General features: G+C 45.8%; 1 protein-coding gene across 1 annotated transcript in view; it reads right to left on the minus strand.

The window, feature by feature from the left end:
- The window catches only part of LOC109938442 (semaphorin-5B-like), a 197,476-nt gene that overhangs the window by 34,451 nt on the left and 145,162 nt on the right, over positions 1-17,863 (minus strand). Inside the window, exons 13-14 of the mRNA XM_048599262.1 lie at positions 15,793-15,974; positions 1,251-1,394 (exon numbers count right to left, since the gene is read on the minus strand). Of these exons, the coding sequence (XP_048455219.1) occupies positions 1,251-1,394; positions 15,793-15,974 (326 nt within the window). The remainder of the gene's footprint in view (positions 1-1,250; positions 1,395-15,792; positions 15,975-17,863) is intronic.

Raw genomic sequence — 17,863 nt, forward strand, 5'->3', positions numbered from 1 at the left:
GCATCATCCTCCGACACTTCCGCCATCTGCAATCCGACCCCACCACCAAAGACATCTTTCCCTCCCCACCCTTATCTGCTTTCCGGAGGGACAACTCTCTCCGTGACTCCCTTGTCCACTCCACACTCCCCTCCAGCACCACCACACCCAGCACTTTTCCCTGCAATGCAGGAAGTGCTACACCTGCCCCCATACCTCCTCCCTCACCCCCATCCCAGGCCCCAAGAAGACTTTCCACATCAAGCAGATGTTCACCTGCACATCTGCCAATGTGGTATACTGCATCCGCTGTACCCGTTGTGGCCTCCTCTACATGGGGGAAACCAAGCAGAGGCTCAGGGACCGCTTTGCAGAACACCTACGCTCGGTTCGCAATAAACAACTGCACCTCCCAGTCGCAAACCATTTCAACTCCACCTCCCATTCTTCAGACAACATGTCCATCCTGGGCCTCCTGCAGTGCCACAACGATGCCACCCAAAAGTTGCAGGAACAGCAACTCACATTTCGCTTGGGAACACTGCAGCCCAATGGTATCAATGTGGATTTCACAACCTTCAAAATCTCCCCTCCTGCTACCGCATCCCAAAACAAGTCCAGCTCGTCCCTGCCTCCCTAACCTGTTCTTCCTCCCACCTATCCCCTCCTCCCACCTCAAGCCGCACCCCCATCTCCTACCTACTAACCTCATCCCGCCCCCTTGACCTGTCCGTCCTCCCTGGACTGACCTATCCCCTTCCCAACTCCCCACCTACACTCACCTTTACTGGCTCCATCCCCGCCTCTTCGACCTGTTTGTTTCCTCTCCACCTATCTTCTCCTCTATCCATCTTCTATCCGCCTCCCCCTCTCTCCCTATTTATTTCAGAACCCCCTTCCCCTCCCCCATTTCTGATGAAGGGTCTAGGCCCAAAACGTCAGCCTCTCTGCTCCTATGATGCTGCTTGGCCTGCTGTGTTCATCCAGCCCTGCACCTTGTTGTCTCGGATTCTCCAGCATCTGCAGTTCCTACTATCTCTTTCATCCTTCTCTCTCTTTCTTTATCTCTTTCACCTCTCTCTTTCTTTCAGCCAAAGAAAGTAGTCAGGATTCTGTGGTGGGAGGGAAAGCAAGTAATCTCAATAACAGGCAGAAAGAGGTCGGATTGAAAAAAAACAAGAGCCAAATTCCACGATGTATCTGAAATACCGTCCGTCCTCCCGAAATATGCAGTGATTTGGGAAGAGGTGATTGCAATGTATCAAGCTTACCTCTCCTCCCTGCTCTGGCCGACACACACTCTCCCTCCATAGCGAGGAGTGGGATTACTGCAGGACCGCTGCCGAACCTGAAACCCAATTCCACAGGTCGTGCTGCACGGAGCCCAGGAAGCCCAGTTGGTCCAACCTCCATTCCTTAACACAGACACAAAACAAGATTGAAGGGTTAGCATTGATGGTAAAGTCGCCATAGTGCCAGAGGACCATAGGGCTGCTCTCTCATTATAGAGAGACGACTGACGGTGAGTTTAACTCAAGGGTCATCACAGCCTCAGGCAAGGGGTGAGGTTGAGAAGGAGGGACCTTCATGGTAACCTCTGCCATTATGGCAAGATTGAAGGGTTTCAAGGAAAATCCCCTGCACAGACAGCACCAAGAGCAGGAACAGAGGTTAGCTGGCACCAAATTGGAACAATTTTACCAATGCACATTGGTGCTCCGGTTGCCTCCCACAGTCCAAAGATGTGCAGTCTAGGTGGATTGGCCATGCTAATTTGCCCGTAGTGTCCTGGGATGTGCAGGTTAGGTGGTTTAGCCATGGGAAATGCAGGGTTACAGAGATAGGGTAAGTACAGGTGGGTCTGGGTGGGTCTGGGTGGGTCGCTCTCCAGAGGGTCGGTGTAGACTCGATGGGCAGAATGGCCTGTTTCCACACTGTAGGGATTCTATGAAGCTGGTGACTTGCTAAGAAGAAAGTTCTCGGATGAACCCATTGCATTACTGAGCCTAGAATTAGGTGCGGGTCAGACTGGATGAAGGACAGCCCAGCATGGCTCTGCCAGCTCTATGAGACAGCGATGCCATTTGACCTAAACTGCCGTTCCCTCTCCTTGTAGCAATAATTGTAGGCATTGGGCTGTGGGGGAGATACCCCATATCCACTCTTGTCTTCTCTGCTCCTTCTTGAAGACGATGAGTTGGCTGCTTCTCGGTTAGTAGAGGCTCAGTCCAGTGCAGAATGCACTGTCAGTAAAAGCAGCTCAAGCTGAATCAATGGCAGCTTTTAAAGGAAAATATTTGCAGGCCCACTTTTACAGAGCAGTGTATTTAAGGAAGGGTGGGTATTTGCCTGGACGTGGTTCAGATTGATACCTGGAGAAAATGTGTTATCTGATGAGGAAGGGTTTGATTAACTGGACATTGTTCTCACTGGAGTGAGTGAGGAGTGACTGGATTGAAATGTACATGGGGAAATATCTCTTCATATCAACCTTACCCACACCCCTCATAAATCTTAATCATATACCCCCTCCACCCCCCCCCAACCCTCAGTGTCCTCTGCTCCAAGGAAAACAACCCAGGTCATCCCAAAACAAAGCTAAGAACTGCAGATGCTGGAAATCTGAAACAAAAACAGAAATCACTGGAGAAACTCAGCAGGTCTGGCAGCATCTTGGAGAGAAGGCAGATTTAACTTTTCGAGTCCTGTGACGCTTCTTCACAATCCTGTCTATCCAATTCATAATTAACACTCTCCAGCTCAGAGATGTCCTGGCGAATCTCCTCTGTACCCTCTCCAGTGTAATCATATCCCTCCCACAATTCCAGAACTGCATACTATAATCTAGCTGTGGCCTAACCGACATTTTATACAGTTCCAGCATAACCTCCCTGCTGTTAAACTTTATGTCTTAGCTAATAAAGGCAAGTATCCCATATCCCATCCTAACTGCTTTACTTACCTGTCTCACTACCTGAAGGAGCCAGTGGACATGCATACCAAGGTCCCTCTGATCCTTGTGCTCTCTAGGATCTTGATTGACAAGGGAATCAAAGGGTTTTGGGGACAGTAAGCAGCAAAGTGGAGTTGAGCTCACAATCAAATCAACCACATGGTGACTCAGTGGTTAGCACCGCTGCCTCCCAGCACCAGGAACCCGGGTTCGATTCCACCCTCGGGTGACTGTCTGTGCGGAGTTTGCACATTCTCCCTGTGTCTGCGTGGGTTTGCTCTAGTTTCTAAAGATGTGCGGGTTAAGTGGATTGGTCATGCTAAATTGCCCATAGTGTCCAGGGATGTGCAGGCTAAGTGGATTAGCCATGGGAAATGCAGAGTTACAGAGATAGGGTGGGCTGGTTGGTGTGGACTCGATGGGCCAAATGGCCTGCTTCCAAACTGTAGAGATTCTATGAATCTTGAATTATGTCTAAGCACAATTTTATTGAATAGCAGGGAGCAGGCTTGAGGGGCAAATGGCCTACTTCATACATTTCTATGTGAATGTTATGTGTTTAGTGTCGCTTTGGTGTAGATTAATCCTGAAAGGGAGACCTCACCAAGTCAATGCCCAATGACTTGCCAGAATTGATACGGCTGATCTCCAATTTTAAATCAGGAACAACAAGTTTGTCAAACAGGCGACGTTACTCGCTTACCATGTGGCCCTCATGTTCTGTGAGACTGCTTTAGTGAGCACAGAACTTGAACCGAATATCACAGCAGCTTTAAAAACCTTCCAGAGACTGTGCTGACATCTGCTTCAATCCATCAACCATTTTCAACATCCACTCCCTTGACCACTGAGGTTCAGCGGCAGCAGTGCGTACCATGTACAAGAGGCATAGCAGAAATTCACCAGGCCTCCTTAGACAGCACCTTCCAAATCTGCATCCTCTACCACCTAGGACAACAGCTGCAGATACATGGGAACACCATCCCTGCAAGTCTCACCCCCACCCCTCAAGGCCGCTCAACATCATGACTTGGAAATTTATCGCCGTTCCTTCACTGCCACTGGGTCAAAATCCTGGAACTCCCTCCCAAACAGCACTATGGGTGACCCCTATGGGTTCAAGTAGGTTGCTCAGCACACCTTCACCAGGGCAAGTGGGATGGCCAATAAATCATAACCCAGCCAGTGATGCCTACATCCTGGGAATAGAGTTTAAAAATCCCTTGACTGATACTTTCATTGTTTGAGGTGGCATCTTTGGAAAGACATTAGACGGAGACCCCACTTGTTCCCTCCTAAGGAATTCTTTTAAAGGAGGTCAGGGGAGATTGCTGTTATGTCCTGGAAAAATATTTATTTCTTGACCAACATCATTAAAAATAGAGAATAATTTTCTGGTCTGGTCATATGCAGGATTATGGAGAGAAGGCAGCAACAGGCACTAATTTAAAATGTTCAGAGAACCAGTGCAGCCATAATGGGCCAAATGGCTTCCTTCTGCACTGTGGCTCTCCTTGCTATTTGTGGAAGTTTGCTGTGTGTAAAATTGGTGGCTGTGTTTCCTGCATGTCATGAGCGACTGCATTTCAAAGGTACTTCATTGAACATGAAGTCCTGTTGGACATCCTGAAGTCACACAAACAAAAAGGAAAAACATGCCCTGTTAGCAGAAGGATATTATTAAGCTGAAAAAGGTTCAGAAGAGATTTACCAGGATGTTGCCACGTATGGAAGGTTTGAGTTATAAAGAAAGGCTGGATAGGCTGGGACTTATTTCACAGGAGCATAGGAGGCTGAGAGATGACCTCACAGAGGTTTATAAAATCATGAGGGGTATGGATAGGGTTAATGGTAGGTAACTTTTCCCTAGGATGGGGGATTTCAAGACTAGGGGGCATATTTTTAGGGTGAGAGGAGAGAGATCAAATGTTTTGCATAAGAGGGTGGTTCACATGTGAAATGATCTTCCTGAGCAAGTTGAAGATGAAGGCATAGTTACGAAGTTTGAAATACACTTAGTTAAGCACATGAATAGGAAAGGTTTGGAGGGATATGGGCCAGAAGCAGGCAGATGGGGCTAGTCTAGTTTGGGATTATGGTCGGCATGGAAGGGTCTGTTTCCGTGCTGTATGACTCTATGACTAAAGAGAAGTGAAACTGAGCCAAATGTGTCTCCTCTGTCAATTTTCTGTTGGCAGGCTCCAGCCCGTCTCCATACGTCAAGCCAGAAGATAACCATACCATCTCAGGCTTGCAAACAGCTGTCTCTGTAATCTCCTTAGGTACCTGCACTTGTGACAGGTTATCAATCACTTCACTGAAAGTGAAGCTCAATTGCACCTTACGGACTCATTCAAAAGCCGAGATTTCCCAGTGAGACGTCATTCCCTGCCAAGTCAAGGCTCCATTCCATCTTTGCCGAGCTTATCTCAAAGAGATATGGAGAGAAACGGGCTGAGAATGTCTTCATGCACATCTGTACGAGAGATGACAGAGCTCTTGGGCAAAGAAAAACAGCAGCTTTTAGCCCAGGATCAAAGCAGGCAGGAGGAGATTTCAAGTTCCTCTCTTGGCAACTCACTTTTGTCAAGCTCTTTAACTTATTCCATTACTGCTTCAAAAGTGGTAACCTGATCAGTGTCAGCCACAACACAGTAATCAACCAGCAGATGCACAGCGTAGCTTTAATTAAAGGTGACCGCTGTGTTTCTGACTGACTTGTTGCAGATAGAAAACATTGCAATTCGGAATGAAAAGCCATATGGCATTTATTTTTCTTTCTCCTGAGTTCCAGCCCATCGGTTATCAATGAGGGTATTTTACACGCCGTTTGTACTGTGCTCTTGCCTCCGATGAGGGCATTGCTTGGCTTTTCCTTGCCCTGCACCCTTCCCACCAACCTCTGTAAACCTAAGCTCCTGCAAAACCCTGCTCCCCACATCCTGATTCATACTCAGACCCATTTGCCTATCACCTATGTGTTGTTGACCTGCTGGCAGAACGACACCTCAAATTTTAAAATTCTCATGCACGTCACAAATTCCTCCACAGTCTCTTCTGTCTCTATCTGTAATCTCCTCCAGCAATACAACCCTCTGAGTTTTCTGCTCTCCTCCAATTTGTGCCTCTCTTGCATCCCTCATTTTTATTACTCAACCAGCAATGGTTGTGTTTTCAGCTGCCAAGGTCTGGAATTCCGCTGCTAACTTGGTATTTGATTGAAACGTGCGAGTTCCCGAAGGGTACTGACAGGGTAAATGTGGAGAGGAGATATTTGTTATGTGAGAATCAAGAACCGTGTGTGGGGGAGGTCATTGTTTAAAAACTACGGGCTGTCCATTTAAAACAGACATAGAGTCATAGAGTCATACAGCACAGAGACAGACCCTTCGGTCCAAACATTCCATGCCAAACATAACCCCAAACCAAACCAGTCACACCTGCCTTCTCCTGGCCCATATCTGCCCAAGCCTTTCCTATTCATGTACTTAACTAAGTGTCTTTCAAACGTTGTAACTGTGCTTACATCCATCGCTTCCTCAGGAAGTTCATTCCACACATGAATCACTCTCTGTGTAAAAAAATTGCCCCTCAGGTCTTTTTTAAATCTTTCTCCTCTCACCTTAAAAATATACCCCCTAATCTTGACATCCCTCACCCTAGGGAAAAGACACCTACCATTAATCCTATCTATTAATCCCCTCATGATTTTATAAACCTCTATAAGGTCAGCTCTCAATCTCCTACGCTCCAGTGAAAAAAGTCCCAGTCTATCTAGCCCTTCTTTATAACTCAAACCTTCCACACCTGGCAACATCCTGGTAAATCTCTTCTGAACCCTCTCCAGCTTAATAATATCCAACAGATGAGGCAAAACAAAATTATCTCAGAAGGTCATGAAACTTTGGAACTCTCTTCTTGCAAAGGCAGTAGAAGCAGACTGCTTGAATATTTTAAGGCAGAGGCAAATAGATTTTTGAACATACAGAACAATACAGCCTCAACAATCCTCTGTGGTAAAGAATCCCACAGATTTATTATCCTATGAGAGAGAAAAATTCTTCCTCTAATTTATAAGATTTTAGAGTTCATTATGAAGGATGAGATTACAGAGTACTTGGAAGTGCATGGTAAAATAGGGCTAAGTCAACAGAGCTTTATCAAGGGGAGATCATACCTGACAAATCTGTTAGAATTCTTTGAGGAGGTAATGAGTAAATTAGACAAAGGAGAGCGAGTGGGCGTGATCTATTTTAATTTCCAAAAGGCCTTTGACAAGGCGCAGTGCAGGAGATTGCTAAATAAGACAACAGCCCTTGGTGTTAAGGGCAAGGTATTGGCATGGGTAGAGGATTAGCTGACTGGCAGAAAGCAGAGCATATGGATATAGGGGTCTTTTTCAGGATGGCATCCTGTGAGTACTGGAGTTTTGCAGGGGTCAATGTTGGGTCCACAATCAGGTTAATTCCAGCTGTGTTCAAACTAGTGCCTTGTGTGGTTATAGAAAGACCTCCTTATTTTTATACACAATTCCGTTTGGAATAAAGGCTAAAATTCATTTGCCTTCCTTTCTACAACTGAATGTGGATGCTCATGATTCTTGCATAAGGACCCCCAAATTCCTCTGTTACACAGTTTTCTGCCATCTTTCCCCATTTAAATAATATCCTTCCTGCCAAAACATCACGTTCTGTTTCGGGATTCCACCATCTGCAGTATTTGGCTTTCATGTGGAAATTAACCTTGTGCTGCCAGATAACATCATTGAAGGGAAGCGTGTAGATGAGGATGCCACTGAGGACAGATCCTTGGATGTGCGAGAGGTAATGATCGGGAAGCAGAGACAGAAATCATTGAAAGTGGTTCTCTTGGATAGTCAAGAATGGAACCAGCTAGGAGCAGCTAGCCAGTGTGTCAACAGCGGAGAGGCATTGGAGGAGGATGTTGTGGTCAACCATGTCAAAGGTCATGTTGGATGAGGAAGGACCCTTGTCACAGTCACTTAGTGTATCATTTGTGACTTTATGCCCACACAATCACAAAATCACACAGAATAGATGCTGAAAACTAGGTTAGGGGAGGACGTTAATTCATTGCTTCCCTTAATGTCACATGGCAGTATTGGCACCCATTCAGCATCCGCCTCCCATGCTTTATTAAAAACTCATTTATAGCGTGTGGGCATCACTGACCAAACCAGCATTTATTATTGAGAGTCAGCCACATTGCTGTGAGTCTGGAGTCATATGGAGACCAGACCACCTAAGGACATTAGTGAACCGAATAAACTAGAACAATAAGACGCTAGTGAACCAGGACAATAAGGCACGTCTCACCCTTCTTCATCTACCCTTACCATATTATATTCAGCTATTCCTTTCTGTATCACTTCTGTATATTCCCCTTAAATATTCCTGTGCTATTCACTCAGCATTCACTGTGAGAGTGTGTCCCACATTCCAAACTCTAACTTAGGAGGTTTCTCCTGGACCTCTAATTTATTACTGACTGTCATATTTGTAACCGTTAGTTTTGCACTCCTACCACAAGTGAAAAGATATTCTGTACACCAGCTCAAATGAGTCCTTTCGAGAGGCTGAGTAGGCTGGGGCTCTTTTCCCGAGAGTGTCGGAGACTGAAGGATGATCTTATAGAGGTTTATAAAATTGTGAGGAGCATGGATAGGGTGAATAGCCAAGGTCTTTTTCCTGGGGTAGGGAAGTCCAAACATAGAGAGTATAATTCCAAGGTGAGAGGGGAAATATTTAAAAGGGACCTAACAGGCAAGTTTTTCACACAGAGGGGCAGTGCGTGTATGGAATGAGCTGCCATAGGAAGTGATGGAGGTCAGTACAATTACAACATTTAAAAGGCATCTGGGATGAGTGCATGAATAGGAAGGGTTTAGAGAGATATAGGCCAAATGCTGGCAAATGGGATGAAGTCAGATTGGGATGTCTGCTTGGCATGGACGAGGTGGACCAAAGGGTCTGTTTCCATCCTGTACATCTCTATGACTCTATAATTGGCAATGGTTTCATGGTCATCATTACACTCTTAACTCCAGATTTTTAATGAGTTCAAATTCCACTGTCAGGATTCAGACCTCAGGTCTTCAGAACATTACCTGGGTCTCTGGATTACTAGCCCAGTGATAATACCATTAGGTAAGCCTGGTCTGCTGGTGCTGCACAATCCCTGACCACCACTCAGCGAATAAACAACAGACTGGAACTTACTCTTCAGCATTCAGCCTGCACCCTGTGTTGCAGAGCTCAGGAACAGTCTATCATCAGCCAGCAGTACTTCCATTCATTCTCCAGGTCTTACCTCATCCTGTTCCAACTGTAGACTCTGGTCAGATTACACTCAATAAGATTTATTGCTAGTACACACAGTAATGATGCCAGTGATGTCCCTGGGAACTGCAATCCTTTGGTGAGGTTAAGAATTTTTTTAAAAGAAATACCTTCTGTCCTTTCACCCACATGGTTCAGAGTATAGCAAGGGGCAATCGAGAGGGAGACGCAGTGAGATACGCTGAGGGTTTGCCAATCTCACCCAAAGCACTGGCTTCAGTTATTGTCCTTAAAGGGGACTTCACATCATAGATAGACCATGACTCAGCTGATGTCAGGGAAGCAGCAATGAGTGAACGACGGCTACTGTGGGAGCACACACTATTTACATCAATGTCTGCCTTTCTACGGCAGCTGGAAACCTCCACGTGTACCTCACCCTGAGTCAATTTTTCTGATACAAGCTGCAAAAGCTGAGGCTACGCAGAAACACTCCCAGACATGATCCAGAAAATTTAACAGGGGCAGTTGAAGTGGGAGACTGTCAATAATTTGCAAACAACATGCATGCCTCAAATACGCTCTAATTTCAGCTGTAACTTGACTCCGTCTTCACTCAAAAGTGAGATGTCTTGCTTCCCCATGTCAAAGGGCTCAAAGTACGGCCTGGTGACATACAAATTGCTTTGCTAGTTAGTGGATCCCGAGGTTCAGGGGTAAGGTGACTAGAATTAGATGCAGCCTTCCCCCAACTCTGTCCCGCCACCGATTTGGAGAGAATATCAGGGCGGCACGGTGGCTCAGTGGTTAGCACTGTTGCCTCACAGCACCAGGGACCTGGGTTTGATTCCACCCTCGGGCGACTGTCTGTGTGGAGTTTGCACATTCTCCCTGTGTCTGCTTGGGTTTGCTCTGGTTTCCTCCCACAGTCCAAAGATGTGCGGGTTAGATGGATTGGCCATGCTAAATTGCCCATAGTGCTCAGGGATGTGTAGATTAGGGGGATGGATCTGGATGGGATGCTCCAAGGGTCAGTGTGGACTTGTTGGGCCAAAGCGCCTGTTTCCACACTGTAGGGATTCTATGAATAAAAAATCTCCTGTGGTCCTATCGTCTGGCTATTTGTCATCCAAAATTTGCCTCATCCACACTACATTGTTCTTATTCTTGTTTTCAGATCCCTCCATGGCCTTGTCACTCCCCATTCCTGTAGTCTCCTCTATCTGCAACCCTCTGCATTCCTCCAATGATGGCCTCTTGTGCGTCACCCATTCACATTGCTCTGCCATTTGTATTCATATTTCCAGTTGCCTCAGCCATAAGCTCTCAGATTTCCTCCTTGAATCTCACTGATCTCTACTTGGATCCTCTTTAGTTTGTCATTTATATAAGTGATTTGGATGAGAATATAGAGGCATGGTTAGTAAGTTTGTGGACAACATCAATATTAGTGGCATAGTATACAGTGAAGAAGGTTTTCTAAGATTACAGAGGGATCTGGCTCAAATGGGTCAATGGGCTGAAAATTGGCAGATGGAGTTCAATCTGGATAATTGCAAGGTATTGCATTTTGGTACAACAAACAAGGGTAGGGTTTATACAATTAACGGGAGAGCCTTGGGTACTGTAGTAGACCAGAGGGACCTGGGGAGCAGGTACATAATTTTTTAAAGTTTGCATCACATTTGGACAGGGTGGTTAAAAAGGCACTTGGTACACTTGCCTTCATTGCTCAGTCCTTTGAGTATAGGAGTTGGGACATTATGTTGAGGTTGTATCGGACATCGGTGTGGCCTCAATTGTAGTTCTGTGTGCAGTTCTGGTCGCCCAGTTATAGGAAGAAAGGTGGCTCAGTGGTCAGCACTGCTGCCTCACAGTGCCAGAAACCCAGGTTCAATTCCACCCTTGGGCAACTGTCTGTTTGGAGTTTGCACGTTCTCCCGTGTCTGCGTGGGTTTCCTCCGTGTGCTCCGGTTTCCTCATGCAGGCTGGGTGGATTGGCCATGCTAAATTGCCCATTGTGTTCAGGAATGTGCAGATTAGTTGGGTTATAGGGGGATGGGTCTGGGTGGGAATGCTCTGAGGGTCAGTGTGGACTTGTTGGGTCGAAGGGCCTGTTTCCACACTATAGGGATTCTATGAATATTATCAAGCTGGAGAGAGTTCAGAAGACATTTATCAGGGTGTTGCCGGATATAGAAGATTTGAGTTATAAAGAAAGGCTGGATAGGGTGGGGCTCTTCACTCGAGCGTAGGAGGTTGAGAGGTGACCTGATAAAAGTTTATAAAATAATGAGAGGTATGGATGGAGTTGATGGCAGTTGTCTTTTCCCTAAGGTGGGAAGTTCAAGACTAGGGGGTACATTGTTAAGGTGAGAGGAGAGAGATTTAAAAAAGACATAAGATGCAAATTTTTTACACAGAGGGTGGGGTACTTGTGGAATGAACTTCCTAATGAAGTAGTGGACACGGGTACAATTGCAATGTTTAAAAGACATTTGGATGGATATACCAAGGTTTGGAGGGATATGGGCCAGGAGCAGGCAGGTGGGACCAGTTTAGTTTGGCATTATATTCAGCATGGACTGGTTGGAACAAAGGGTCTGTTTCCATGTTGTATGTGTCTATGTGTGTGTGACTGCATATGTGTCTATGTGCGTGTAACTGTATGTGTGTTTGTGTGTGCATGTTTGTGACTGTGTGCGTGTAACTGTATGTGTGTTTGTGTGTGCATGTTTGTGACTGTGAGCGTGTAACTGTATGTGTTAGTGTGTGCATGTTTGTGTCTGTGTGCGTGTAACTGTATGCATGTTTGTGTGTGCATGTTTGTGTATGTGTGCGTGTGACTGCACAGTGTCTGTGTGTGCATGTTTGAGTCTCTAACTGTATGTGTGTTTGTGCATGTGTTAGTGCTGTTTTGCGTGAGTGTGCATATGTGTGTGTATGCACACGCATGTGTGTGTGTGCGTGTGTGTGCATGCGTGTATAAATTGTGCACATTTAAGCAGATGCAATGACATCATAAAATTGGCATCTGGTGTCCAATAAACTGAACTGTCAGAAGCCTAACCACCTTGAACTGTGCAATCATTTGGGTCTGGTAACTTATTTTCTTGGCAGCTTACATCCATGAACAGGATTCTGTGTGCTTATCCTGGCACGTGGAACTGTTCTCCCTTTTTGACACAGTTGGTGACATGTTGCCCAGGTTAGGTACAGCAGGAGTTAATGTTGGGATCAGCATATCTTTGTTGTGCCCAGTCTCATAACAGCATAGCCCATCCCCACGACACCAGGGCTGACATTTCCAGATCTCACACCTGCCAGGTTTACAGCTTAGAGAAAGACTAAATTTAGCAGCAATCAGAGCGAAATTGTCGGCAGTTTGAATTGAATTGACACTGCGCCAACCGCACAGTGCATGCAGATCCTTCCAGCTGGCGGTGAGAGGGAGAGTGTGATGATTCTCCTTTCCATTAGCCCAGGCTGGATTGCAACCCAGCACCACCACACTGCACCCCACACACGGGCACGCACACACACAACTCTGGCCAAGTTGACAAGAATACTGCTCCTCACTGAAAAGGTTACAGGTCCAAGCCTAACTGGACACTACATGCCCCATGCCAGCAATGGGGAACTGCAGCACTGTCAGAAAAATGCCACCTTTGGATGAGATGTTACCTTTTCCATATCTGTCCTTTAAACAGAATCACCGAAAAGAGATTCACGGGTTGTCAAATTACTGTTTGCAGGATCTTGCTGTGTACAAAGTGGCTGTCACGTTTCTTGCACTGCGCCTCAGAAAGCACTTTGTTTCTCCCTGCTGCAGGCTGGACAAATTTGGAATGTGCTACCTTACAAGATGATTCCGTTTTTAATTTGCTACAGGGATCTGAATAAATACATGAAGGAGAAGCATTTGTCAGGCCCTGGGATCGGAAGAAGTGGGAGCTGGCTGAACTGGACAGTTCTCTCACATGGCAAGGATGGGCCAAATGAACTCCTTCAGCTCTGTAACTTTCAATGATGGGAGGTAAAATGCTTTAGGAAAATTTGAAGCCCATTAGACCATAAGATATAGGAGCAGAATTAGGCCTTTCAGCCCATCACATCTGCATTCAATCATGGCTGATATGTTTCTCAACCTGCCTTTTCTCTGTAACTAAGATAACAAGGTGTAGAGCTAGATGAACACAGCAGGCCAAGCAGCATCAGAGGAGCAGGAAGGCTGACGTTTCAGGCCTAGACCCTTCTTCAGAAATTTCTCTGTAACTCTTGATCCCCTTACCAGTCAAGAACCTATCTATCTCCATCTTAAAAACTCCCAACGACTTGGTCTCCACAGACCTCTTGGCAATGAGTTCCACAGATTAGCCACTCTTTGGCTAAAGAAATTCCTCCTCATCTCAGTTCAAAAGGGTGGTCCCTTCACTCTGAGGTTGTGCCCTCAGGTCCTAGTCTCTCCTACCAGTGGAAACATCATCCCCATGTCCACTCTGTCCAGGCCTCTCAGTGCTCTTTAAGTTTCAATCAGATCCCACTCATCCTTCTTCACTCCATTGAGTACAGACCCAGAGTCCTCAACAGCTCCTCATATGACAAGCCCTTCGCCACAGGATCATTCTTGTGTACCTCCTCTGGATCCCCTCTGAGAACAGTAAACGGGGCCCAAAACTGCTTACAATATTCCAAATGCGCTCTGGCCAGAGTATTTTACAGCTGCAGCAGTACATCCCTGCTCTTGTACACAAATCATGAAAAAATGCCATAAAACTGCAATACTGTCATTTGTTTTTTTAAAATATATTCCTCTTTCTTCCACTAGTTCCTGACACCTTTAGCTGTAACTATATGGTTTGACCTTTACTCAGTCACATTATTTCAGATAACATTGACTCCAATCTTGCAGCACTATACTGCACTGTTGACTCTCGGGACATGGTTAACATCAGCAATGAGTCCGACTGTTTGAGGAGGTCCTCTGAGGCTGAAGGTACTCAAGTCTCCTTCCAAGATGTGAAGGCGGCACACAGAGCTGGAATGACCCTGCTGAAATTCCTTCAGACATCGAATCATTGTGGGGAATCAAATCTCTCTTGTCTTGGAATGGGAAGATTAATCTCAAGTTCTCAAAAATTAGAGTCATAGAGTGATAAAGTTAGACAGCACGGAAACAGACCCTTCGTCCAACTAGTCCATACTGACCAAGTATCCCAAACTAAACTAGTCCCACTTGCCTGCATTTGGCCCATATCCCTCTAAACCTTTCCTATTCATATACCTCTCCTGATGTCTTTTAAATCTTGTAACTGTGCCTGCATCTGCCACTTCCATTGGCAGTGCATTCCATACGTGAACTACCCTCTGTGTGAAAAATTTGCCCCTCAGGTCCCTTTTAAATCTTCCTCCTCTCACCTTAAAAATATGCCCCTAGTTTTGAACTCCTCCATCCTAGGGAAAAAACCTTTGCTATTCACCTTATCTATGCCCCTCGTGATTTTATACACCTCTATAATGTCACCCCTCAACCTCCTATGCTCCAGTGAAAGAAGTCCCAGCCTCTCCTTATAATTCAAACCCTCCAGTCTTGGCACCATCCTGCTAAATCTTTTCTGAACCCTCACCAGTTTAATAAGTGGCCTCACTAACGTCCTGTACAGCCTCAACATGACGTCCCAATTCCTAAATTCAATGGTCTGACCATGAAGGCAAGCATGTTAAATGCCTTCTTAATCACCCTGTGTACCTGTGATGCAACTTCCAAAGCACTGTGTACCTGAACCCTTAGGCCTCGCTGTTCGACAGCACTACCCAAGGCCCTACCATTAACTGTACAAGTCCTGACCTTGTTTCCTTTACCAAAATGCAATACCTTGCATTTATCCAAATTAAACTCCATCTGCCACTCCTCAGCCCACTGGCCCAATTGATCAAGATCCCTTTGTAATCTTAGATAACTTTCTTCACTGTCCACTATACCACCAATTTTGGTGTCATCAGCAAATCTACTAACCATGCTTCCTAAATTATCACCAAAATGGTTTATATAAATGACAAACAAAAGTGGACCCAGCACTGATCCCTGTGGAACACTGCTGGTCACAAGCCTCCAGTCCAAAAAACAACCCTCCATCATCGCCATCTGTCTCCCACCATCAAGCCAATTTTGTATCTAAGTGGCAAGCTCTCCCTGAATCCCATGTGATCTAACTTTACTTAGATTGAAGGTGAAGGTCGGGTTTGTTTACTTCTGATGAATTGGTTGGAAGAGATAAGTTTTCAGGGTGGGAACTCTCAACAATGCCATGGGGCTAGCCTTCAGGTTTTAGTGCCCCATCTAAAGATTGGCACCTGTGCCAATGTGGCATTCTTTTGGGTACCGTGCTACTATGATACGTCAAGGCTTAGGGTGGTGCCTATGCCAACAGCCTTCTGACCGGGAGTCGAGATGGTCATTGGCGAGAACCAAGGTGATAGATTAGAGAAATAAATATTTGGCACATGCATCACAAGTGACCACGTGGCTCGTGTCGGTCTACCTCACTTCCATTCTCTTACCTTGAACAATTGGCCACCTCAATCCGGGCTCCGACACATTCGTGACCTCCGCACCGTGGGGCAGGGCTGTCACATGACCTGGAGCGGCACATGCACGTTCCCGTGGCCTCTTTGTCTGTGTGCTCGCACAGTTGCCATGGAGACCACGGCCCAAATTCACCGTCCATCGTGAGGTTTCTCACCTGAATCAAAGAGTGCCAACAGTTAGGTGGAGCAAACGTAATTTCAAAAGTGGCAATGTTAAGCTGGAGGTTTGGAAACATAGCACAATATCGTGAACCACTGTGTTTTTAAGGGGGAATAAAGCCTGCACCCGTTAAAAACTGACCTCTTCCCATTCTCTCACCTTGCCCTACAACGCAACAATGGTGTTGGAAAGGAGAGATGGGAACCCTACACCACCGGCCTCTCTGAAACCAACAGCTGGATGGCACTGCCTCTGAAATGTTCCTCCCAATTGTGATACGACAATTTGGATTTGTACAGCACATTTAACACAGCGAAAGATTGCAAGGTATAATTAGGCAAAGACTGACTGAGCCAGGTGAAGCAATATTCAGGCAGGGGAACCAATCAGTTGGTCAAAGACATGGCTCTCAAAAAAGGACAGGGAGGCCAACAGGTTTAAGAAAGGAATTCTGAGCTCTGGGCCAAAACAGCTGAAGCCACTGCTGCCCAATGGTGAGGCAAAGACAGTCGTCTGGGGATAGAGGAGTGGAGAGATGGTGGAGGATGTCAGGGTTGGAAGAGCTTTGAAATGGATATGAATTAGAAATGTGAGTGAGGACAGGAATGATGGGGAAATGGAAACTGGCACAAACTAGAGCTACACACTGCCCAGATGATTGGCACAACTTAATATCATGGCATCTGTCAGTGACCAATGCCAACTCACAACACTAAACATTGTGTCACATTATTATCTTTGATAAGTAACTGCATTGTCCCATGTCTTTCCCCTTACCCTGAAGGTGGGGTTTGGGCTTGTTAATGGACATTTTCTAATCAACCTGTTCAAAAACATTGTTTACACCTCTGGAGCAGACTGGGACTTGAACCCAGGCCCCCCACCTCAGAGGCAGGGACACTATCACTGCACCACATGAACCCCTAACCATTTTACTGTAGTCAGAAGTCACACACCACCAGGTTATAGTCCAACAGGTTTATTGGAAATCACAAGCTTTCGAAGCACTGCTCCTTCGTCAGGTGCCTGATGAAGGAGCAGCGATCCGAAAGCTTGTGTTTTCAAATAAACCTGTTGGACTATAACCTCGTGCCATGTGACTTCTGACTTTGTCCACCCCAGTCCAACACCACATCATGGCTACCATTTCAATGTAATCATGCCTTTCTTTGGGAAGTTGATACTGAGAAGACATTTTTTGTCAAAAATCAGGAATTTTCATGCTTCTGATTTAAAAAAAATTCTTAACCTAACTTTTTGAAGAGACTGTTAGCAAATTCTTCAGTTCCATCAAAACAGGGAACAGGTAAATACCCAGCCATCTGTTAAAGCCCAAAGTACTAAAATATTATTTAAAATCAGCAAACAGGTCATATTAGCATGCAAGTGTGAGCTTTTTAAAACATTGACATTAATGAATAACACATACGAAAATGTCTGCTTTTCTATGCCATTTACTTAGTGTGTCATTCTTGACTCAGTGGGTAACTCTCTCCTCTCCAAGGCTAGAGGTTCCAAGTTCACTGTGGAGACTGGACCACAAAATCTAGGTGAATACTCCAGCAGAGAAAGGCGCTGCCTCCTGGATGAGATGTCAAATCTAGACTTTCACCATCATTTGTCCTATTTGCTCATGGATCTCAGGGATGCTTCAGGGATCTTGTTGTTCACTGATTTGTTGCAAAACTTCCTTCCATTATCTTTTGGAGATAGAAAAGGCTGTAGATGCTGGAAGTCAGCATCAACAAAATGTGGAGATGGAGGGAGCACGGCAGCTCAGGCAGCAACTGAGAAGCAGGAAAGTCGACGTTTCAGGTCTGGACTCTTCATCAGGATTGGGGAGGGGGAAGGGAGCTCAGGAATAAATGGTGGGGTGATGGGGCT

Source organism: Rhincodon typus, chromosome 7 (genome assembly GCF_021869965.1).
Source record: "Rhincodon typus isolate 14 chromosome 7, sRhiTyp1.1, whole genome shotgun sequence".
Taxonomy (NCBI): Eukaryota; Metazoa; Chordata; class Chondrichthyes; order Orectolobiformes; family Rhincodontidae; genus Rhincodon; species Rhincodon typus.